This window comes from Octopus sinensis, linkage group LG13 (assembly GCF_006345805.1).
Source record: "Octopus sinensis linkage group LG13, ASM634580v1, whole genome shotgun sequence".
Taxonomy (NCBI): domain Eukaryota; kingdom Metazoa; phylum Mollusca; class Cephalopoda; order Octopoda; family Octopodidae; genus Octopus; species Octopus sinensis.
The window spans coordinates 21,025,278-21,051,642 of NC_043009.1; the positions used below are offsets into that span (position 1 = coordinate 21,025,278).

At 38.4% G+C, this 26,365-nt stretch overlaps 1 protein-coding gene across 1 annotated transcript in view; it reads right to left on the reverse strand.

Annotated features, from left to right (window-relative positions):
* The window catches only part of LOC115218596, a 140,367-nt gene extending 120,253 nt beyond the window's left edge, over positions 1–20,114 (reverse strand). Inside the window, exons 1-6 of the mRNA XM_036508549.1 lie at positions 19,739–20,114; positions 18,936–18,993; positions 9,311–9,512; positions 6,421–6,506; positions 4,738–4,852; positions 1,299–1,335 (exon numbers count right to left, since the gene is read on the reverse strand). Of these exons, the coding sequence (XP_036364442.1) occupies positions 1,299–1,335; positions 4,738–4,852; positions 6,421–6,506; positions 9,311–9,512; positions 18,936–18,993; positions 19,739–19,848 (608 nt within the window). The 5' untranslated portion in view covers positions 19,849–20,114. The remainder of the gene's footprint in view (positions 1–1,298; positions 1,336–4,737; positions 4,853–6,420; positions 6,507–9,310; positions 9,513–18,935; positions 18,994–19,738) is intronic.
* Between the last annotated feature and the right edge of the window lie 6,251 nt (positions 20,115–26,365).

Genomic DNA, 26,365 nt, shown 5'->3' on the forward strand with positions numbered 1-26,365 from the left:
TCCTCAGTGAGACCCAAGGTTCGAAGGTCGTGCTTCACCACCTCGTCCCAGGTTTTCCTGGGTCTACCTCTTCCACGGGTTCCCTCAACTGCTAGGGATTGGCACTTTTTCACACAGAAGAAAGTCATAAACAACAATGGAGAGTATACTATTAATTTGTTGTAGTTTTTTTGTTTAAAATTAATTTGAAAAAAATGCTCATGAATTATTCCTCAACCCAATATATCATTTTCATTATCTTCTAAATCTTTCTGATGAAGATATGTGAAGAAGTGGCAAAGTTTGATCTCAAATGGCCAAACCTCATGAAGAAGAAGACAGATCAATAAATATGTGACAACTTGCTGTACTGAAGAAGACCCATCCATTTTATATAACTGGTGATGGAAGTTGAGAATAAATAATTTGTACATTTGGGTCTGTTGTCCATTATGTTGATATCTGTTGTCCTCTTACTCTGTCACACCAAAAGTATAACAAAGGATACCACTGCATCACTCTGTATTCAATTCCTTCTTACTCTACACTCCACCCCCAGGACTCTTTTTCCTATCACTCATATTTATCACACCTTCCTCTTGAATCCATCACCCTATCTCACCTGCACTAATCACTCTCCTATCACTTTCTCTTCCCCATCTCATGACCTCACATGCTGTACTATTCAATCCCTTTACCAACAACCATCATGTAACTCTTTCTCTCTCTCACCTCCTCCATTATTTCCTCTCACTCCCTCTTCTATTCATCTTTTTATTCATGTTCAGTGAATGGGGACAGGGCAACTTCTCAAGGGCACCCAGTACACTCTATAATGTAGTTGACATTAGGAAGGATACTCAGCCACCAAAGCTATGTCAAAAATGGAATGAACAAATGAGACATAGGGACTGATCCATTGGGACAGTAATTCCAACCCATACCAGCATGGAAAAGTGAAAATAAAATGATGATGATGATAGAGTCCTCCATTGAAGTCGACATATAAAGTGTGCAGCCTGCACAAATGGTTTGTTTATAATGACCAAATGTCTACGCAAATACATTAGCACACTCCCTCCATCAGGTCAATGTTGCCTGAACTGGAGCAGCAGGGTGCACCACACATCAGGTGTCAATGTGATCACAGAACAACGTGAGATGAAGTGTCTTGCTCAAGAACACAATGCACTGCTTGGTCTAGGAATTGAAACCACGATCTTGCGATTACGAGTGCAACACCCAAACCACTAGGCCATGTACCCCTCACATACGATGGTGATACAGTAAATTATAATGATGATGATGATGTCACTTACTGCCAAGTATCCTTTAGCTTTGCTAATCCTGAAAATCCTGAAAGAGAAGAAGAGATAATCATAAAGTTTAACAGCAGAGAGAGGCGGTAAGGAGTTGGTAAGGAGTTAGAGACTGAAGATGGAAATGTATCACCAGTATCAAAGCAGAAAAAGCATTCTAAATGCTCTGAAATCATCAGAACACCTGAATTTATCCAACAAGTTCAACAGATCATTGATTACAATCCCAGAAAAGTTCATGAAGTCAATTGCAAAAGATCTTCATGTGTCAGAAGAAACAGTCAGAAATGTTGTCTATGAAGACATCAGATATCTCTTATATGACGAGGAAAGGTCAATTTATCAAAAAAAGCAAAAGAAAATCACTACATAAGATCTAAAAAGTTCTTAAACAAACTGTAAATCCAGAAGAAGAAAATTGGATCACGTTTTTCTCAAACGAGAAGAACTTCAACCAAGATCAAAAAGTTTACAGAAGAAATGACAGATGGCTATGTGCAGACCCTTCTTAAGTACCAAATGTTATGCATACAAAATTTCCTGCAACTGTCATGGTTTTAGGGGTTGTCAGCAATGAAGGACATGTGATACCTCCTTACTTCTTTCCACAAAGTCTTAAGAGTTAACTGCCACCTACATTGAGGTCCTGAAAACAGTTGTTAAGTCCTGGATAGACAGTGTATGCAATGGAAGGCCATATGTGTTTCAGTAAGACTTTGCGCTATTACACATTGCTGTAGTAACACCGGAATGGATGGCTAAAAAATTTCATGATCACATAACCCCTAACATTTAGCCTCCTAATTCCCTAGATCTCAATCCATTGGACTATTACATATGGAGCGTTGTTGAGAGAGAGGTCAATGAACATGCCCACAACACCAAATACTCTTTGAAAGCTGCCATAGTTAGAGTAATGTCCAAAATGAACCAGGACCACTTGATTTGAGCATGTAGATGATTTAGATCTCATATAGAAGCAGTTGTTGAAGCTGAAGGTGGCTTTATTAAATAACATTATAATGAAAGGTTTATTTTTATCCTCATAGCATTTTTTGATATATAAAGTTATTATCTGTTATTATATATGTTTATTTTTTTTATAAACATAAATCTGTCCTCAAATATCTTATGCACCCTGTACATCACATGACCAAACCATCACAGTCTTCTCTCTTGCACATGTTATCTAATTTTCCTTATGCCAAACGTTTTTCCTTAAATACACTAAAGCTCTGTTGCACATGTACACTGAAACTTTCTTATTATTATTCCATTGTAGCTCTTGTGTCATAGCTTGTACTGGTGTTCCATGTGGAATTCCTTCCTAGACCTTTTATACATTTACTTGATGGAGGAAGGGTCCTGTCTGTTTTCTAGCTTAAGGCCCTTTGATTCCAGGTTTTGTTTCCACACCTGGAATTTCTTTTCTAGTTCTATTACAGAATCTGCTATAAGAGCAAGGGCTGCCAGTCTTGAATTCCTCTGTTATGTCCTAGAGGACACTGATGAATATAAGTGGACTGAGAACCAAACCCTGGTGAATGCCTACCTGTACACTAAATTCATCACAATACTCGTGGTTAACTCTCACCTTACTAACAGAACCTCTGTACATGGCTTGTACGGCTTTCACAAGCCATTCATCTTCCCCTAACTTCCTCAGAGCCCACCATATCATACTGTGGGATACTCTGTCAAAGGCTTTCCGTAAGTTAACAAATGCCGATGGTTTATTCATGGCCAAATACTTCCACAGTTGTCTGACTATAAAGATAACATCAGCAGTGCTTCTCTGGGGCCCAAAGCCAAACTGCATTTCATCTAATCTGATTCTATTCCTAATTAACTGGGCTATAACTCTTTCTATCACTTTCATGACCTGATCCAGCAACTTGATGCCTCTGTAATTACTTCTATCTGAGGCATCTCCCTAACCCTTGTAGCAGCTGACTATAATGCTGCTACACCTGTCACTGGGATGGCACCTTCCTGAAGAACATGATTAACTATCCAGGTGACTAAACTGTATCCTACCAAGCCAGATATTTTAAGCATCTCAGCAGTGACTCCCAATGGGTCAGGGGTTGTCCCTGTCTTCATATCCTTAATTGCCTTATCTATCAACACAAACAGCTAGTCCCTCTGTTGGGTTCACATAGGGAAGACTCCCTTTCTCCCATTCACTCCTTACATTTAATAACCTTTCATAGTAGCATACCATTATCCATACACACACACTTCTCTCTCACATCTCGATTCTCTCTGACACACTGTCTAGCAATCTGGAACACCTCAAGTCTCTGATCTTCACGCTGTAAGACAGTTGCAAACCTCTTCCTTTCTGCTTCTGCCCTGTCTAGCTAAACCTATTGCCTAGCTTTCCTCTTGGCTACCTGATATAGCTCTTTGCTGCTTCCATTTCTCCAGTCTCTCCAAGCCTGTCTCTTCACGTTTATGGCCCTATCTATCTCACTGTTCTACCACCAGGTCACTCTCAGTCTGGTCACAGATTTGGTCAGCAGCCTTCCGAAGGTTGTTTCATAGGAACTTCCAGTTGTCCTGTATGTTATATGTCACAACCTCCTTTTTCTTATTCAATGCTCTAATCAGAATGTCTCTAAACCTCTGACTGTTTGATGGATCTTTCAGTTTCCATAGCCTCCTTTTCCATATCATTTACAAGCATCAGTCCATCTCTGTTTCTGGTGTGGATGTAGTCAATCTGACTTGAATGTCCAGCAGACTGAGAAGTGATAAAATGGCTGGTTGGTTTCCTGAAGTTGGTGTTACAGACCAGCAAGTCATTTGCATCACAGAACTCCAGGGGCCTTGTTCCCTCTTCATTTCTACTGCCAAAGCTAAAGCCTCCATGCACACCATAAGCCCAACATGACCATTGAAGCCACTAGCAAAGATAGGATCATTTCCCTCTGTTGTTGAGGTAGACTGCAAAAGCAGCTCAGAAACATTCCTTCTTTTCATCAGCTTGTCCAGCATGTAGAGCATATGCACAGATAAATGTCACTGGTGCATTATAGAAGACTATTCTTAACCTGATACCTGACTACATCAATCACCTTATCTATCCACTTCCTGCCACAAGTGTACCTACTTTGCCTACACCCTCACTTCTATATAATACTATATTGATATATCAATATGATGAGTTATCATATTGATATATATATTATATTGCCAATGATCAACTGAAACCTCATGATGTGCTTCATGTTTTAATGAAATTTCAATTGTAATTCTATGAACTTAAATATGGATATTTTTGTGGAGATGGTCTAAGGTGGATTGCTATAAAAAAAGGTTCATGCAATTTGATTTGTGAATCTAGTCAATTTATGAATGACAATTAGAGTAGAGGGTCCTTTCTGAATATTAAGTTTATTAGATGACTGTCATAAAAACAAGAAATACGACTCACTAGGAATAGTTTGATGAGGAGTTGCAGTATATCTTGTTTTAGCTGGAGATTTCAATCCCTTTGGCATACATAATTTTTCTGCTGCTTCAATCAAAGACTTAGCAGTACTTTTTACCTGGTGATCAAAGTAAAATTGAACTGTTATAATAGAGCAATTTTTGTTCTATTTTTAAAATCCTTTATTAATTTTTTTTATTGATTTTGTATAATACTTCAATTTATTGATTTAATACTCATATTCATCATCATTTTACATTTGTTTCTTTCATTCTGGCATGGGTTAGATGAATCACTGCAATCCAAGTCAGTTCTTATTTGCAGTTACTTCTTTCCTACATGATTGGAGGATCACATCTCACTTGTCGGTTCTGTTCTGAGATGGATCTGTTTTAGCATGTTTGGTACATGAAACAAAGGGCAATAAAGGAACTTTTTAAAACAATGTAGGATCTTCCATTTTATATATATATATATATATATATATATATATATATAGAGAGAGAGAGAGAGAGAGAGAGAGAGAGACAGAGATATCAACAGCTTATTACTCAAGTGCAGTGTTTCAGTTGGCCTGGCTCAGAACTTATGTGGGACAAGTAGCTTAATACTTGATCTAGTTTGAAACAGTAGAAATAAAAACATTGATAATAACACCAAAATGAAAATAAAAATATTTTCATGAAGAAGCAAGACTGGAGCAATAATTATCAACCTCAACCTCATCATCATTTAATGTCCATTTTTCCATGCTGGCATGGGTTGGATAGTTTGATAAGAACTGGCAAACCAGAGAGTTGTACCCAGCTCTATTATCTACTTTCGTATGATTTCTACGGCTAGACACCCTTCCTAATGCCAGCTAGTCACATATCAGGCAGCTGTGCTGGTGACAAGTGGAAAGCACCTTTCGAACATGGGGCCTGATGGAGGCAATGATAAGTGATGGAGACCTTTGGCAATATGCTGTGCTTGAGAAGAATTATGAAGCCAAGTGAAAGTGTAGTTATGGCCGATGCTGGTGTCATGTAATTGGGACCTGTGTTGGTGGCATGTAAAAAGCAACAACCACTACACTCTTGGAGTAGTTGGTGTTAGGAAGGGCATCCAGCCATAGAGACCATGCCAAGTCAGATTGTAACCTGGTGCAGCATGGAAAGCAGATGCTAACTGATGATGATGATGGGTGCATTTTTAGTGGCTTGCAAGATAAAAACTTCTTGATTGAAAGTGGGGGAACAGAACTGAGGTGGGTGGCTTTGTGCCAGTTGATGAGAGGTGAAAAAGAATAATAGAGGGATAAAGATGGGTGTCTTGCTGTAGAAGAGATATGAGGATACCTCAGTAGGAAAAGAAAGGAGAGAAAGAGAGTGGTAGAGATAGGGAGACAGAATGAGAAAGTGTGAAAGATGGTAGTGCAGATGTGTTGAGACCATACCTTCAAGGTACGGTGGGGGTGGTGAAGAACATAGGTGAAGTGGTAGAGGGGATTGGACTGATTGGGAAAGTGGGGGGTATAAAGGAAGAAGCTTTATAAGAGTGTGAGGAAAGATGGTTAGAGACAGGATAGAGGTGATTGTGGCGAGTGATTGTGAGAGATATAGGAGTGCTTTAGGGGACAGGGGTTTATGGTAGCATTGAGATTGACAGCAGATAAGAAAGATGTAAATATTTAGTAATTCTTACTTGTGTGATATTTGATTGATAATTTTGTGTCTTCTCTGTGTCCTCTTCTAACTCTTCTTTACTGCTAGGGGCGGCATTACTTTCAGCTATAAATTAAAAGAAAGGTAACAGTAGAACATTGCCAATGGACTCATTTCTTATATTCTAATTGTCAATCAAATATTGTATCATAAATTTGCATCATGACTATATTCTGATCTTTAAAATATAATTATTACAGGAACTTATCTAAATAACTAACCTAGATCTAAATGAAGACATATTCATATGTGTGTGTATGTAATGTATTTAGGAGCTGTAGAAACACTGCCAGATCAGACTGGAGCCTGGTGCAGCCTCCTGGCTTCCCAGAACCTGGTCAAACCATCCAACCCATGCTAGCATGAAAAACGGATGTTGAACGATGATGATGATATATATATATATATATATATAACCCAAATCACTTCCAGAACTGGAGAAAAAACTTCCGAGATGGAAGCAAAGTCTAATATCAAAAGGCCTTAGAGTTAATCTGGCAAAAAACCAAAGTCTTAGTAAGTAGGAGAGCAGACAAATCACAAATCCTTTCAGGTAGATGGCCCAACTCAATCTGTAGTAAAGGTGTAAGTAGAAACTCCATAAAATACACCTGGTGTTAGCTATGAACACATAAGAGGTGCAGCAATATCAGAAGGTTAACAGGGAAAATAGTTTTTGTGTGCGGAAGGTGCAAAGGTACAATTAATAGGAAAAATGTACAGAAAATAGACTCTATCAAATGCCAGGGGAAAAAACTAAAAGTACTTGATTGCTTCCGTTACCTAGGTGACCAAGTCAGTAGCAGTGGTGGATGCTCTGAGAGTGTAGCTGCTAGAATAAGAATTGGCTGGGCAAAGTTCAGAGAGCTCCTAGCTCTGCTGGTAACAAAGGGCTTCTCCCTCAGAGTGAAAGACAGATTGTTTGATGCCTGTGTGCTAACAATTATGCTACACAGCAGTAAAACATGGGCTGTAACCACTGAGGACATGCGTAGGCTTGTAAGAAATGAAGCTAGTATGCTTTGCTGGATGTGTACGCATCTTGAGAGGAAAGTTGGGAATAAGAGGCATCAGATGTAGTGTGCAAGAGAGACGAATGCACTGGTATGGTCATGTGATGTGTATGAACAAGGACAGCTGTGTAAAGTGCCATACTCTACATGTAGAGGGAACCTGTGGTAGAGGTAGACCCAGGAAGACATGGGGTGAGGTAGTGAAGCATGATCTTCGAATGTTGGGCCTCCTGGAGGCAATGAGAAGTGACCTAGGCCTTTGGTGATACGCTGTGCTTGAGAAGACCTGTCAAGCCAAGTGAAATCACAGTGATGGCTGACGCCAGCATCCCATCTGACTGGCACGCAAAAAGCACTCTTTGCATGTTGGGTGATATGCTATACTTGAGAAGACCTGGTGGCGCATAAAAAGCACCATTCAAACGTTGGGCCTCAGATGACTGAGACCTTTGGTGATTGAGAAGACCTGTCAAGTCAAGTGAGATCATAGTCATGGCCTATGCTGGTGTCACATAACTGGCACGTGTGCTGATGTCACATAAAAAGCATCCACTACACACTTGTAGTGGTTGGTGTTAGGAAGGGCATCCAACCATAGAAACTGTGCCAAATAAGATTGGAACCTGTTGCAGTTTTCTCAGCTTACCAGTTCTCAGTCAAACTGTTTAACCCATGCCAGCATGGAAAACAGATGTTAAATGATGATGATGATTTATATATCATCATCATTGCCATAACTATCCTTTAATGGCTGTTTTCCATGCAGGTATGAGTTGGACAGCTTGACCAGAGTGGGCAAGCTGGGAAGCAGCACCAGGTTCCAATCTGACTTGGCATGGCTTCTATGGCTGGATGCCTTTCCTAACACCAACCACTTTACAGTGTGCTGGCTGCTTTGACATGACCTTGGCATGAGTGCATTTGATGTGGCACCAGCACTGGACTCTTACAGGCCAATCCTCTTCATCAGCAGGGGTGGTGGCCATGGGGACAGGTTTTCTTGAGATCCTGCTGAGGAGGGCAGATGAAACAGTACTAGTACAGCCATATGGTTAAAAAACTGCCCTCAGAACCAAATGGTTTTGAGTTTGTTCCTGCTATGTGGACGCTGTAAGATGGTTGCTTTCTACGATAGCCACAGGTTGACCAATGCCTTTTGAGTGAAGTTTGGTAGAAGGAAACGAGAAAGGAAAATGCATGTATCATCAGTATTTTGAATGTCTACTTTTCCATGCTTGGATGGGTCAGAGTTTTCTATGACTTGATGACCTTCCAGTTGCTAAATCTAGCAAGGTAATAATTCCCCATTCTGTTGAGCAACAAACAGCCTGGAGACCTGGAAACACATGCATGCACACACACACACAGATATTAGTCACAAAAACAGGAGCCTAAGTGGTAACAGTATGAAGACATCTAAATATTTCAGACAATAACTGTATGAGAAAGAAGAATCACCTCAACTATATATGACAAGACTCTTTTACTAGTTTCAGTCAGTGGACTTTCAGCAAGTTCATAATTTAATTGTTATTTTTGTTTTTAATGATTTTTGTGTCAATGAAGGAGCAGTGTACTTCTCCTGCATAGCCCCTCCCCATCAGATTGGTGATACTGATATAGTTGATGCTCAGTTTAAATGTGTCACTCAGCATGCCAAGGAATTCCAGAGGCTTGTTATTCTGGGAAGGAAGAACTGGAGGAAAAGTTATCAGTGCAGGGTCTGATGGTGATGGTGGCGAGGTTAAAACTTCTTATCTACTCAAATTCGAAGTAAATTGATAACATATTGCAAAATAGTTATTTAAAAATATTTAAAAATAAAAAAAAAAAAAGAAATATTTTTGTTTTACTTACAGGTTTCAGACAACTTTTTCAGAAAAACTTTATATCTGGGTAATTTTTTCTTTTTCGCAAAAGATAAAGGTTTAACTTCTCCACTTGAAGTAAGTATAACTGGTTTTGTATTTTTGTTTATAAAAGATGATAAAATGTGCTTTGACTTTGTACCAAACACCTTACATAGTTCACACTCATCTGAAGTTTTAATATTCATTGTCTGACAAAGAAATAATAGATTTTAAGTTTAATCGTTTTATTTATTTAGCAAATGGATATTTCAGTGTTTTGATATTTACTGATTTCAGTCAATGGCATACAGCCAAACTGGTGCTCTGCTTTCTAACAAATAATCTTTTATACAAACCCAAAACTTGTTGTTTAGTCTCAAGTTAGCTTCAACTGCGGAGCCATGGTCAAAAATATTCCAATCTTTGAATATCCTGCTTGTTTTTAGTTGGATATACATTATCTAATATAAACTTTTTTTTTAAGATAGTAAGATGTGATCTGAGTAATTCTATTTCTGCTTCTAGCAATTTGGACTTATTTCATTGACTCTGGGAAGAAATAGTGTTCTGAATATGTTATAATGTTTGTAATGCATTTAGAGATGGCCATTTGCTAAGCCAATAATAGTCTTTGCAAGGTAGTGAATATTTGTAAAAATATATATTTTGTCTCGAAATTAAAAATGTAGGAAAAACACATTGTGCCCCCCTCCACCCACCCACACACTAGAGTTAAGGAATGGAGTAGATAAGATCCAGGCTACATATGCTTCATGCTGAGTGGAACCTTGGAAGTGGTAAATATCTAGGTGAGGTACATGTTAACACATGGAAGATCTTTGGATCTTATATATCTCTTATTATAAAAGGCAGATTTTATCTGCCTCCCTTTGGGAGTTATACAAATCTACAATATAGGATTTCTTCAATTATAATTTACCTAGCATTTTTAAGAGTACAATGCATCGCGTCATGCCAGGTCCAGTTTTTAAAATTTAAACTCCAATTAAGCAAAATTTACAGAAAACTCACATTCTGGTGTGTGTGTCAAATGCTTTTCTTAGTCTGGTTTACACCACACGCAAACGCACACACACAGTGGGCAACGAATAAAATGAAAGTAAATAGCGACAGAGTGATTTGAGGAAGACTAAACTGAAAGTATTTAAACCACTACTCAAAAAATAAAAAAACACAGCAAACAAAAACAAATAAATACATAGCCATTTAATCCTCACACAATTTCTTCAATTAGAATTTACCTAAGATTTTTCAGAGTACTTCAGTGGGTGATGCCATAAAAAATTTCTTTCAATTTTACCACCAATTAAGACAAAATTCGAGAAAACTCAATATTTTAACATATCACTCCGAAAGCATTGATGTACATGTGTGCGTGCGTGAGTGTGTGTGTGTCATTCCTCACACACACGCATACACATACATATACAACTACATACAACTACATACAAACACGTGTGTGTTTGTTATTAGTAAAAAAGGCGCCAAAACTCAACTCACTTATCATTCCAACACATTTGCAAAGACACACGGACGGACAGAAAAGGTAAATTGGTTTTTTTTTACTCTGTATATATTTTATTATATAATATTATATATAGATATATGTATATATAATTGCAGTATGAAACAGTGTTTATGTATACAGACGACACTTATATATAGTTACCAAGCCGCCCGAATTTACCTATTCATATTTAAATGAGAATATCAGAGCAAATCTCTTTAGTACATTCATGAAAACACGTATTATACTTCGTAAACACTTCAACTACAGTTTTGTACAAAAATCGAAGTGTAATTTTAATTCCGCGAATTATGGAAGATTTTTTTCCGAAATTTGTTCCTATTGTGTTTTCAAAATTTGTAATTCTGACAAAAAATGGATACGAATTTCATTATATCAAGCAGCGAGTCAGAATTCGAAGGATTTTCTACTGAAGACCTTCATAAATCTAACTCTATGACTGAAAAAAAAAAAGCATCTTTATATAAGAGTGAAGTTGTGTGTCTGTCTCCTACGATTTAGATTCCTAACTACTCCCACATTTTGCGGTGCAGTTTAACCAAAAGCGGGTATCTTATAGTCGTGATTCATATCGAGCCCTTCTGGGTATTAGCGTGCGTCTACGATGAGTCTACGATTTAAAAAAAATTTACCATCATATTTTTCCATTTTAATGCATTTTTTTCGCTTTTATATAAGGGAAGTAACTCTCTAAAAATATCTACGATGTGTCAACGATTTAAAAAAAAATTTACCTTAATTTTTTTTCAATTTTTAATGCATTTTTTGGCTATTTTTTGGCTATAACTCTCTAAAAATGCTTATATAGTTATTTCCCTTACAAACCCGAGCAACGCCGGGCGATACTGCTAGTATATATATAAAATCAAAATAAGCAACCTCTAGGCGACTCTGATAATGCTATGATCATCGTCAATCTGGCTCTTGCAGGCAACAACAAAAACCTGAACCATCTCCAATCTGCTTCTTTTGATTGGAAGAGAGCAGATTGGAACCTGTACCACACTGAATTACAGCACCCAAACTGGCATGACTTCTACAACTCTGGAGATGTGAATACTATACTCCAGAGTATCCTGGACTCAATATGGGCAGCATGTGCAGCATCAGTGCCACGTAAACAGAAAAAGAAGAACCGCCCCAAAAGTGCAATTTGGGAAACTTCAGCGGTCCGACTTGCCAGGAAGGAACGTCGGACTGCTGAACGGGAATACAGGTTGCATAAATCAGACACCAACAGGAAAAAGCGGAATAAATCTTCCAACCATCTCAAGCAAGTGACAAAAAAAGCAGTGCTTGAATTTGAACAGTGCATAGCAGCCAATCCTGACAGCAAGGTTTTCTGGAAATATGTGCATTCGAAGCAGAGACCTCACTCCTCAGTGGGCCCTCTTCGCAACCCTCACACAAACCAGATCACTGACGATCCCAAGGAATGCGTAGAACTCATTGCCGAGTGCTATGCAAACATATTCACTGTTGAAAGTCAAAATATACCATCTTCACCATCTCTAACAGCAAATTCAATAACAACTATGGAATTTACACCTGCAATGCTGCAACGTCACCTTCAAAATAAGCACAACTATGCCTCCCCTGGTCTTGATGGAGTTACATACCTGCTTCTCAAACGTGGCAGGTACTTCCTTTTACACCAGCTTTCTATTTTTTCCAGTACTGTCTCAACAATGGTGCTGCTCCGGAGCAGTGGAAAACTGCCAGTGTCATTCCTCTGTTCAAAAAGGGCGACCGCACATCACCTGTCAACTATCGCCCAGTCAGTCTCACTAGCTGTATTGCAAAACTGATGGAATCGTGTGTCAGAGAAACACTTTGGAACTTCTGGAGCTCTCACAGTCTCATCCGACCCTCACAATATGGATTTGTCCCTAACTCCAGCTGCAGTGATCAGCTTGTTGAGTTCCTTGAGGACATTACTCAGATCACTGACAGTGGCTCATGGGTGGATGTTGTCTACCTTGACTTTGCTAAGGCTTTCAACTCTGTGCCACACAAAAGGCTTATGGTGAAACTCTCTGCAATGGGTGTGAGGGATGATCTTTTTAACTGGTTGAAATCCTTCATTCTCAGCCGAAAGGAGGTAGTCACAGTTCTAGGACAGCATTCTACACCAAATGAGATGTCATCGGGTGTACCACAGGGATCTGTCCTTGGTCCCCTCTTGTTTGTGGCATACATCAATGACATAGATGCCAATTTAAAGAATGCCACAGTATTGAAATATGCAGACGACATCAAGCTGTACCTTGAAATCAAGAGGACAGATCCTGTTGTCTACAGCTCTTTCCTGCAATCAGACCTGGACACAATGCAGCAATGGATCACAGACTGGCAACTGAAACTGGCTGTGGACAAGTGTACCACCATGCATTTTGGGAGAAAAAACCCTGCGTCCACATACTCCCTCCACAACACTGATATCAAGAAATCCTTTTGCGAGCGTGACCTAGGCATCACTGTCAGCAGTGATTTGCGTTGGACAAAGCATATCTCTAAAATTGTCAAGAAGGCCGAGGGTGTCTTGGCATCACTCAGCAAGACTTTTGTTAGCTGCTCTCCAGCCATCTATTTAAAACTGTATACAGCTATGGTACGACCACACTTGGAATTCGCATCATCAGTTTGGAACCCCTATCTTGCTCAGAACATTGACCTCTTGGAATCTGTTCAGAGACGTGCAACCAAACGCATACCCTCTATCAGACACCTACCATACTCTGAGCACCTTATTTCCCTGGGCATGGATTCACTGAAGCTCCGGTGTCTGGCGATGGACTTGGTAAACACCCACAAAGTTATCAACCACCTCACCAACAACAACACTGAACACCTTTTTGATCTTCATGTGTCTAACACACGTGGACATGCCTACAAAGTCAGAAAACAACACAGCTCCCATGACTTTCAGAAACATTTTTTCACGCTCAGGGTTGCTGAAGCATGGAACAAACTGCCTGCGTCAGTTGTTGACTGCCATGACACTGGATCCTTTAAGGCCCTCATGCTTTCCGAAATCCGCCGAAACTACACCTGATTATATATACACTTTAGATGAGTTGTAGTGCACCTGAACACTGTACACAATGTTTTTATTATTATTATTATATCCAGAGGTAATGCAGCACGATCGTTTCATGCAACTCCATTTAATTGAACAATGCAATCATTACATCAATTTAAAATGTAGAGCAATCTTCAGCTGCACAAAGACATACAATTTAATTAAATTAGAACAGATGGGACACATTAGTAGAATTATACCTAAAATCTCCAAGAAGTTAAGGAGATAGACAAAGAACATGCTGTCTCACTCCGGCATAGAATTTACTTAGTTTTCAAGAAGATATACATTGTTACAGACTCTGCCAGTCACTGATTTTTTTTAAAAAATGGACTCAGTTTTAATTTATAGACTAGTTTATCAAATCCCTTGTATATCTAAGGCTGAGAGAACAGAGGACAGTATCTGTTAGGAGGAGGGCTGAGGGAGCAGACAGACATCATATTTGGTATAGTCATAAAAATCAAGATTTCTTAGAAGTAATATCAAGAAAGTGGAATTGAGTTTAGCCTCAAAGAGGAAATAATAAGAAAAGCTCAGCCTTATAGAAATAGCAGATATGAGTGTGAGCTTTGCTCTATGGAAACATATGAAATTTTTAAGCATAAAGATAATGGAAAGCTGGTTAATCGATTAGACCTTAAGGTATGTGTACATAGTGCCACCCGTACCTTCAAATATTTTAGAAAGTAGCACTTTATTGATCTTGGGTTTTAAAACCTATAATGTACCTCTTAGTTTAAAATCAGTGTATACCTATACACTGATTTTAAACTATACAGCATTAATTTTCCTTTAGTTAATACTGGATATTGATGATTATAGACAAGCTAATTAAGTAAATAAACAATTTTTAGTTTTAAATGATTGAATTATTACATATTTTCTATAAATCTTCTCTATTGAAGTTGCTAAGTTGTATATATACTTCATTATGATTCTAGTGACTAAGCTATTTCATATCCTTTTCTATGGTGTTTCTACCCTACCCGATCATTTTAATACTTTATAATTGCCTTTAGACAAACCTAAATTTTTGTACCCCTATAAATCCATACTTAGCTTATAAAAAACAATATGGGTATCTTCACCACTTAAAATTAAACTGCCTAAATTATAATTTAATTAATTTATAGTAAATGTGTTCTCTCACCTCAATGATAAATCTACCTGATAACCCTAAATTTTAACTTTATACAATAAAGACATATTGTTTAAAATAGCTTTAGTAACTAAGTTTTTTATCCCTTTCTTAAAGTGTTCCGACCCCTTAATTTTGGTATTTATATTGGCTTTATATGATTTGCGGCTGAATCTGTTTTTAAGGGTTGGCTTCAAAGGTTGCATTCCCTCGCGTTTGGTACACTGTGTATTTATTATGGTAGTTTTGACTTTAAGAGTCCCTAATAGTATGAGGCATTTATGTGTAGTAATGCCTTTAATATAAATAGATATATTTAAAGGGAATAATTATAAATTTAAATTTACACACATATATACACACATATATACATACATATATACATAAACACATAAATATATATACATATATATATATATATATATATATATATATACGTATATACATATACACATACACACACACACATATATATATATATATATGAATGATTTATAATAATATAAAATACAATTATAATTAAGGGCATAGAAAAATCTATGCCTATATGCTGAAAAAGGATGCTAAATCCATCTGACCACTTGAAATCATCCCCTATTATACATATGTTGAAATCGACCGGGCAGGCTGGCAGAAATTCATAAAACATACACAGTTTTGGACTGATCGATTTCTAGATTAATCTAATGACTCTTCCCCATCAGCAAAGCATACTTGGGGAAATAAATGAGACATTTATACTTACCACAGGAAAGCAAACACAAGGCTGCAACTACACATAAATACCACAAATACATCTACATTGAATTTTGTAGCCTACCGCAGCACATGTGTATTTGGTCAGAGTAGTCCAGAAGTGACTAGACTGTCTCAAAAAAATGAATGGAAAATGATTCAATTATAATAAAGGATAAAATTGTTAAAATTTTATCAGTGACCAGCATACAAAATACTTTGCTTTGTCATTAGATTAATCTAGAAATCGATCAGTCCAAAGCTGTGCGTTTTATGAATTTCTGCCAGCCTACCCCCTCGATTTCAACATGTGTGTAATAGGGGATGATTTCAAGTGGTGAGATGATTTAGCATCCCTTTTCAGCATATAGGTGTAGAGTTTTCTATGCCCTTAATTATAATTGTATTTTATACTATTATAAATCATTTATATATGAAATCACCTTAATAGGTCTATTTTATATGCTGGCCACTGATAAAATTTTAATGATTTTATCCTTTATTATAATTATATATACACACATACACACACACAAGGGGGTACCCAAGTGAAACTGGAATTTTACAATATTATTTTATTCACCAAGTTTTACATGTTTACACTTTTATCGCTTTCAAAGTGTTCCCCATTTGAAGCAATGCATTGGTCCAGGTGCATTTTCCACTATTTGAAGCAGTGTTGGTACTCTTGTGAAGCGATGCCTTTTAATGCCTGTCATTTTTTTCTACACCTCTTCCACATCTGCAAATTCCAAAGCACCAGCTTTCGTCATCAGTGATGATCTTCGAGAAAAAGGTCCGGATCAACTTCCAACCATTCTTTCAGATCACGACATGCATTCAGTCATGAATGCTTTTGATCTTCTGTGAGCAAGCAAGGCACAAATTTTGCTGCAACTCTTTGCATTCACAATTCCTAGTTCAGAGTTCATTGCCAGGAGCTCCAGGACACACCTGTCCTATCGACAAGTTCATCAATTGTTCAGTGATGGTCTTCCAAGATCAGTTCATGAGTTTTCATAAGGTTTCCATTGGGAAGTCAATGATCATCCTGAATGAGATTGGTCTTCAAGCAACAAGTGACTGTTTCTAAAGCATGGAAACCACTCGTAAACTTGTGTTTTGCTCATGGCAGCATCCTTGTAAGCTGTTTGAAGCACGACAACTGTTTTGGTTACCGTTTCCCCAGCAGTGGAAGCCTAAACTATAATGAGTTTATCTGACAGAGAATGTTTCTAGTTACTTTCGCGTACCCACCCCTCTTACATATAAACTGATGTTGAACTCCCATCCCAACTTTGTTGTCTCATAATTTTCAGAAAAATGGCTAGATTTTAAAGAAATTTTCAACAAATACTGCTTAGATGCTGTAGAATCAGAGTATATAGGGATTTGTTGAAAATTTATGATTCTTGCTTTCCTTACCCCACATACCCAATTTAAGCCTTTTTTTTCTTTTGCACTATGCACTTCAAAACCATGGGAGAATCTTTTCCATTGAGAAATTGTAAATATTTTAAAATGAAAAGGTGTGTAACTGAAGGGAGATTTAGCTGGTGTTTCTAGTACTTCCCAAGACCACCTCCTTGTTTCTTTCCTCGCTCTCACATGCATTGATACTTTTCAATATTTTTTTCCCCTCATAAATGCATTTTATGCTGAAGTAACACATGTGGTCCATTGCTAGGATATGAGAGCCGACGTCTGTAGGAGACAGAGATGTTACTATGGTAGGCCCCTCAATCTCACAAATCTTCACAGTCTGTCTTGCTGCCTAAATGCTGGTCATTTCGCTTGTCACATTAAGCTAAACCTAATCCTTAACCCTCAGTTCTGGAGCTGGTGGGATTATCCAGAAGTGAGAAAGAGACCGGATGGTCTTACTCTCTGTCCCTGGGTGCTTAACCAGGGAGTCCACAGTCAGTGACTCTTTTGCACAAACTGCCAGTTTGTTCACCTGAGATCCTGCCAAAACTGCAGGAGTTTTAAGGAGAAACACTTCCCTGAGGAAAGGTACCAATCATTTCCAAAGACAAAGTGTACAAATGCAGTGTGCTCTTCAGATGTTATGTGCAAGGCAGCAGCTGAGCAAGTGTGTTTTTTGTGCATGGTGCAAAAGATAGTGCAGCAGCTGACCTGGCTACATCAAGTGCAAACAAGGAACTTTGCTCAACACTGCACATGACCACTACAATCAACAGACACGGGATGGCCTCCCCTAATGCCTGCACAGTTGTCATGCTAATATTTTTTACTAAATATTGGAGGCATGTTGCATCACAACAATAAAAGCAAAATTTTTTTCCTGAGAGACCTTGCTGCATGCAATCAAGCCCAATGCATAGCACTCATGGAAACTCATCTGAGCTCTGATATAGAAGATGCAGATGTACACGTACCAAAATATACCACACTGCAAACAGACAGAAGGGAAAAGAGCCATAGTGGAGTTGCTGTATACATCCATGAGGACCTTACACTCCAGGTCCTACTGTCATACTCAAATTCAATATGTGACACTCTAATACATAAGACAACACAATATAGTAAAGCTGTCTATGTATGGACCAGAAGTAACTAGAGACATATAACCTAAAAGAAGCACCCAAAATCTCTCCAATCTGAACTTGCACAAAGCAGACTGGAAATTGATCCAAAAAGAGATCCTCAGGCAGGACTGGCCGAAATGTTTCTCCACACAAGACATTGGCATGAAACTAGAATATTTTATGTTTGTTATGCAAACCATATGCCAGAAAAATGTCGACAACACACCCCATCACTTTCTCTCTCTCTCTCTTTGTCACTCACACACACTTCATATACACGTTCATCAGACATCTTTCACTTTAAAACAAAAGTAAAATTAACTTTTTGACAGAAATTAACAAACAAAACCAGCTGGTTCAAATGTCAGTTCTGCAAGTCAAAACGAAGGATGACATGAAAATTTATGTTTGTTTAAGAGTTAACAGTATTTTCTTCCTTTTTGTCAAAAATAGTTTTAAAATTGAGATTCTTATTTTCAAAAACTGTTCGAAGACCTTTCCAAAATTACTGGAAGTCATATTGTTATGCACAGAAATATTTACCAAATAAATATACAAAAATGTTCAGCTACAAACCTTATATTTTTCCATGTCGAGGTTAGAATAATTGTTCAATGCTTTTAATCTTTGGCCGCTTTTTTAAACGAAATCATTTCAGGGAAAATGTCCATCAAGTTGCCGATAAATTGGAGAAAACAAACTTTACTGCAGTAAACCGTTTTCTTAAGATTTCGTAAAAATGAAACTGAATAAATCACAAAATTTTCAACAATTAACCCCACATTTTTAGAGAGTAAAAAGTTTTAATAATCAAATAAAAATAATCCGAAAATCAGGAAATAAAAATACACGAGAGATTTAATTGCAACCGAGTTCGAATCGCACCATGGCATTTTACCATTTCTTGCTTGTCTGGGATCGATATAATTGATTTGTGGTTTTTGTGCCTGCTGAAAACGGTTCGACAGGATTCAGGGACAAAATACTTTGTGGCATTAATAATATCGTGGTGTTCGAATCTCCGGTTTTGCAGAGTCGATAAATACCTGCCAAATCCTAAATTCGATTTCACCTCCTTCTCTTGTCCTTCCATTCATACCCTCGTTGCCAAACAGGAATTATTAAAACGATACCTGACCGTCGTCTCCTTTCCCGACTGAGACCTGTGTCTCTTATTTTCCACAAGTCAATAGTTTCCCCAGACACTGGAGCATTTTAAAATATTTACATAAATGAATTATTTTTATATATAAACATTGGAAATTGTTAACAAGTCAAACATTTAAAAGTTTAATCAACAAAGTAGTCTCAAATCTATTTAATGTGTCTATGTTTACCTGATTTAAAATTAATAACAAAAAATTATTGCCATCACTGACCTGCATATATCGTCGCACACACAGACACTTGTTGTTAGCGACCAGCTGTTAGCAACAACTAAAAAAGAGAAAGCTTTCTTGCGCTGTTTCACCACCTTTTCAACCCTCATCACAAACACATTCACACACACACAAGGGTGAAGATGTTGACTCTGCTGAATTGCTGGGGAACCTTCTTCTGTGTGTGGTTTGGTGAAATTTTGGGGCTAATGCAGTTTCGCACCTCTCCTTGAAAAATGCATTTCTTTTGAAAACGAGCGGAAGGCTTTCCTTGAAAAGTCTTCTTTTTTTTTTTTTTCAAATCCCGGTACTACGACACATTCTACCAGTATACGAAGTTTCAAATTTTTTAGTTAACTAGAAAATTCCGTCCATCAAAAAGAAAAGATCCGTGGTCCTGGTGCGCGCACTCGTTGGTCGTAAGTAATCGATCCTACAACGACTTTTTAACCCAAATCCTAACCACTGTTCGCTAGTAGTAGCGAAAATTAAATAATATTTTTCGAACAAAGTAAATAAAATCCAAAGTAAATGATTTTTTAAACTAACTAAATAAATTATTTTTATAAACAAGCTAAGGTTAGGGTTAGGGTTAGGGTTAAAAAGTCGTTGTAGGATCGACTACTTACAACTAGCTAGCGCAGATGCACGAGTGCGCGCACCGGCACCACTGTTTCACTAGTGGTACACAAATCCTTACGTTTCGGATGTCGGAGATTACGAAAATACATTAAAAAAACTTTTACCACACCCCCTCCCCCCATTAAAAATTTAAAACTTTTTTCGAAATTTTTCCCTCCTTATGTTTTAGATGACGGAAATTCTGGATAAGCAAGAAACCACGTTTTAAAACTTTTAAATTCAATAAGCATACAGATAGATGTATAAAGAGATAGATATGAATGTCTTCTTGGGGCTAAAAATAACAGTAACACCATCTTCTACAAAGCCACCACATTTTGTAGACAAATATATTTTAGGAACAAACGGAAATGGATAAATAGATAGACAGATGAATAAATAAATGGATGAAAAGTTCAAAATTTAAAATTGGGGAGGGGTGAGATTTGAGCCCCTTCATAAACTTTATGACATTAATTAAATATTGTTTGTTTCTCATAAAATGGTGTGTTTACATAAAATTATTATTTACGATTATTTAAGGCAAACAAAAATAAAACGCAAATTCGTTTCACTTTAATGTTTTTGTCTGTATTTAATTTCGATCTCTTTAAAGTAAACAAAATTAAAAATCTGAAGGTGGGGGGTGAAATTGAAAAAAAATTATTTTTTTTGCATATTCATAATCTCCGACATCTAAAACGTAGGAATTCGAAAAATGTTCTTAAAAAATAAAAAAATGCATTTTTCAAGGAGAGGTGCGAAACTGCATTAGCCCCGAAATTTTGACCTTTAACTGTTGTGTGGCTAGATGCCTCTTAGAGACAAACTCAAATTTACCTAGGGATATCGTGGCTGTTTCATTATCAGAAACCTTTCAGACAAGCAAAGCCTACAGCGATGCAATCTGCTCGGGTATGGAGTAGCTTTGTTCATAATATGCAAAGTTATTGCTTTGTGTAGTTGTAGATTTGTATGTATACAAGTGTGTGTGTGGCTGTCTAACACAGGGATTGGAAACTTTTTGGCGCATGAAGGCCATCCTACAATTCATCATCCCTCATAGAGGCCACATTGAACAAATTATATTTCTTTTTTTTAGTTATTTCATCCCTGAAGTAATTTATTAGTAATTTAATAAAAGACTGGTGTGTAGAAATCGAAATCATGACTTTTCAAATATTTTATTTAAGTACTTTTATACAAATAAAATGAAGTATATTGAAGAAAAGCAGGAAATTAGTTGGCGTGCATGTTCATGAAAACGAGGATATTTCACTGCATTTTTCCAAATTTTGATGTGATTTCCCCTCTTGTCAAACAGAGATTTCAGGATATTATCTTCAGACGTTTCAATAAACTCCATGTGTAACTCTTTGGGAGCCTCTGAGACATTAAGTGAGGCTGAAAAGCAAGTTTCAGTGTTATGTTTTTCAAAATCATGGAATCTTTTATTATGTTTTTCTATTAATGAGTCTAAACTAATTTGTATTCTTCAAAAAATTCATAGATATCTTCTTCATTTTCACTTCGTAAGCTGAGGAAAGTGTTCTGAAAGTTTTGATTGAGCCAAAAGGAAGTTGAAAAAATGACAATGTTTTCTAAATGCCCAAATTTTTTGCCACATATCATAAATACATTTATTTTTGCCTTGCAACAAAATGTTTAACTCATTTTGTTTTGACATTGCATCACATAAAAATGCAATATCTCTGTTACAATTTGTATCTGATAAATCACAATGTTATTTTCTTTGAATAAGTCAATTATTTGCCTTCGTAAAGACAAAATTTTGATCACTACTTTTTCTTGCGACAACCAGTGCATCTCCATCTGTAAAAATGACTTATTGATGAGCACTGTTGTTTATATCCTCCCTGATGAGAGTGATGTATTTTTCCACATTATTCTTCTTCTTGCATTTATATTAATGCATATATTGAAACATATGTCGGTGATATGGTGATATAAATTATTTAAATAACATCTTGAGCGTTTGTCTCCATTTTCCTTTATTCTTATGTTCTCTAAAACACGTCTCACTTCTCAGAATTAACTCTCATGCAAGTGTCATTACTAATTTCTTAGGCGCTTATGTGACATTTGGCTACTTTGTAACTGTTCCTCTGGGTATTTCCTTGTATATTGAACATTTATATATATATATATATATATATATATATATATATATATATATATATATATATATATATATATATATATATATATATCCTCCTCCTCATCATCATCGTTTAGCATCTGCTTTCCATGCTAACATGGGTTGGACGGTTCAACTGGGGTCTGGGAAGCCAGAAGGCTGCACCAGACCCAGTCTGATCTGGCAATGTTTCTACGGCTGGATGCCCTTCCTAACGCCAACCACTCCGTGAGTGTAGTGGGTGCTTTTTATGTGCCAGACGAGGCTGGCAAACGGCCACGATTGGATGGTGCTTTTTACGTGCCACAGGCACGGAGGCCAGTCAGGGCGGCGCTGGCAACGGCCATGTTCGGATGGTCCTCTTACGTGCCACCGGCACTGGTATCACAGCTACAATTTCCATTGATGTTGATCGATTTCGATTTTGATTTTCACTTGCCTCAACAGGTCTTCGCAAGTAGAGTTTTGTGTCCCAAGAAGCAAAGGTATGCATAAGTGGACTGGCTACATCCCAGGTAGAGGCCACGGGTTATGGTCTCACTTGTTCTGCCAGGTCTTCTCATGTACAGCGTACTTCCAAGGATCTCGGTCTCTAGTCATTTCCTCGGTGAGACCTAAAGTCCGAAGGTCGTGCTTCACCACCTCGTCCCAGGTTTTCCTGGGTCTACCTCTTCCACAAGTTCCCTCAGTCGCTAGGGTGTGGCACTTTTTCACACAACTATCTTCATCCATTCTTGCCACATGACCATACCAGCGCAAACGTCTCTCTTGCACACCACAACTAATGCTTCTTAGGTCCAACTTTTCTCTTAATGTATTTACATTCTGTCGAGTATGAACACTGACAATACACATCCATCAGAGCATACTGGCTTCATTTCTTGCGAGCTTACACATATCCTCAGCAGTCACAGCCCATGTTTCACCGCCATGTAGCATGGCTGTTCGTACACATGCGTCATACAGTCTGCCTTTTACTCTGAGCGAGAGGCCTTTTGTCACCAGCAGAGGTAAGAGCTCCCTGAACTTTGCCCAAGCTATTCTTACTCTAGCAGTTACACTTTCAGCACACCCACCCCTGCTACTGACTTGGTCACCTAGGTAATGGAAGCTATCAACTATTTCTAGTTTTTCTCTCTAGAATGTGGCGGAAGTTGGTCTCTGCGCATTTTCAGTGTTTATTGCTCCTGAGCATCTGCCACATACAAAAACTATCTTCCTAGTTAGCCTTCCTTTGACATTGCTGCACCTCTTATGTGTCCATAGCTTACACTTGGTGCATCTTATAGAGTTTCTACCTACGCCTTTTCTACAGATCGAGCAGGGCCATCTACCTGAAGGCGTTTGTGATTTGTCTACTTTCCTACTTATTAGGGCTTTGGTTTTAGCTAGGTTGACTCTAAGGCCCTTCAATTCTAATCCTTGCTTCCACACCTGAAACTTCTCCTCCAGTTCTGATAGAGACTCAGCAATTAGAGCAAGGTCATCAGCATAGAGGAGCTCCCAGGGGCATCCTGTTTTGAATTCCTCCGTTATTGCCTGGAGGACTATGATAAATAGGAGGGGGCTGAGGACTGAACCTTGGTGGACCCCTACCTCTTCCCGGAATTCTTCACTGTACTCATTGCCAACCCTCACCTTACTAGCAGCGTCCCTGTACATGGCTCGCACAGCTCTTCAATCCCTAGTTTCCTCATTGACCACCAGATAAGGGATCGGGGGACCCTGTCTAAGGCTTTCTCCATGTCAATGAAAGCCAGGTACAGGGGCTTATCTTTGGCTAGGTATTTCTCCTGCAGCTGTCTTACCAGGAATATAGCATCAGTGGTACTTTTCCCTGGCATGGCACGACCCCAAACTGCATCTCATCTAAACTAACTCTCTCTCTAATTAGTTGGGCTATGACCCTCTCCGTGACTTTCATTACCTGATCCAACAGCTTGATACCTCTGTAATTATTTGTATCTAGGGCGTCACCTTTACCTTTGTAGCAGTTGACTATTACGCTGCTACACCAGTCATTGGGTATGACTCCTTTGTGTATCACCCGGTTAACTATACAGGTGACTAGGCTATAGCCGACACTACCAGATATCTTGAGCATCTCTGCTGTAATTCCTGATGGGCCTGGGGCTTTCCCTGTCTTCATGCTTCTAATTGCCTTAACTACCAAGCAACTGTCAACTTGGATAGCTGGTCCCTCTGTTGGGTCAACTTTCGGCAGACTCTCTTTATCCCATTCATTTTCTTTATTCAGCAACCTTTCATAGTGGCGTCTCCAAACCTCTCTCTTTGCATCCTCATTTAGCACAAGTGTACCATCATCCATGCAAACACATTTCTTTCCTACTACATCACGATTCTCTCTCACACACTGTCTTGCAAAACGAAATACCTCAAGTCTTTGGTCCTCACGGTGCAGAAGATTGGCAAATTTTTTCTTATCTGCTTCCCCTCTGGCTAAATAAACCTGTCTCCTAGCTTCTCTTTTCGCAGTCTGATACAATTCCCTACTACCACCATTCTTCCAGTCCTTCCAAACCTGTCTCTAATAGCCCTGTCTACAACATTGTTCCACCACCACATTACCCTGGGATGAGATGGGACTTTGCTCCATCCACAGATCTGGTCAGTGGCTCTCAGCAGGTTGTCCTGTAGAAACCTCCAGTTGTCTTCTACACTATGTGAATCTATATCCTCATCTATTTCGTCAAAGGCTTCGAGTAATATGTCTCTAAATCTCTGTCCATTCGCAAGATCTTTAAGCTTCCAGACCCTTCTTTTCCATGTTGGTCGTCCACTTAGTCCTGATCCTAAAGTCACTAACTACCAGTCTATGTTGTGGGGTACATTCTTCACCTGGGAAGGTTTTGGCATTTATAAGCAGCCATCTTTCCCTTTTTCTGGCAAGGGTGTAGTCAATTTGGCTAGTATGTTGGCCAGATCGGTAGGTGACTAGGTGACTGGTAGGTTTCCTGAAGTTATTATTGCAAACCATAAGATCATTTGCATTGCAGAACTCCAGCAGCCTGGTTCCCCCCTCGTAGCGGGAACCATAGCCGTAGCCTCCATGTACGCCATGGAAGCCCCCAGCATGTTGTCCAACATGCCCATTGAAGTCACCAGCCACAAAGAGAAGGTCCCTGTCATTCTTCAACGAGGTAGTCTGCAGAAGGGTGTCATAGAATCGGTCTTTCTGTCCATCAGGTAGCCCCGGTTGAGGGGCATAGGCTGATATAATGGTTACTAACCCATGGTGAAGCATTAATCTAATCTTAAGTATTCTGTCGCATACTCTGACTACCTCAATTACCTTATCTACCCATTTTTCAGCAAGAAGTATACCAATGCCTCCGACCCCGTCAGTGTTCTCTGCCCAGAAAATCTTGTACCTGTGTTCTTTGCCTGTGAGGAACCTTGCAGAACCTCCTCTCCACCTTACTTCTTGGATGCAGCATATATCAACACATCTCCGTTCAAGCATCTCAACAATCTCACTAGACCTACCTTTCAGTGTGCTAACCCTGAGTGTGTGGGAGGTATGGGCCCATGAGACCCTGGGATGGTGGGACAGTGGCTTCATGTACCTGAAAAGAAAACTATATATATATATATATATATATGTGTTAAATAAAATAAGATCACAAGGCCAAGGCAATGTGATTTTTCTAGGACATTTATAAAGAGAAAAGTGGTCTTACAGTTGTTTCTGGGAAATAAATGTTATCCCATCATCAGAGAAGAGTTAAGAGAGTTTCAATAGCAGGGATTAATAGAGTTCATGATATAAAAAGTTATTTTGGAAAGGGAGCGATACAGAAAGTATAAAGGGAAGTATGAAAATAAAA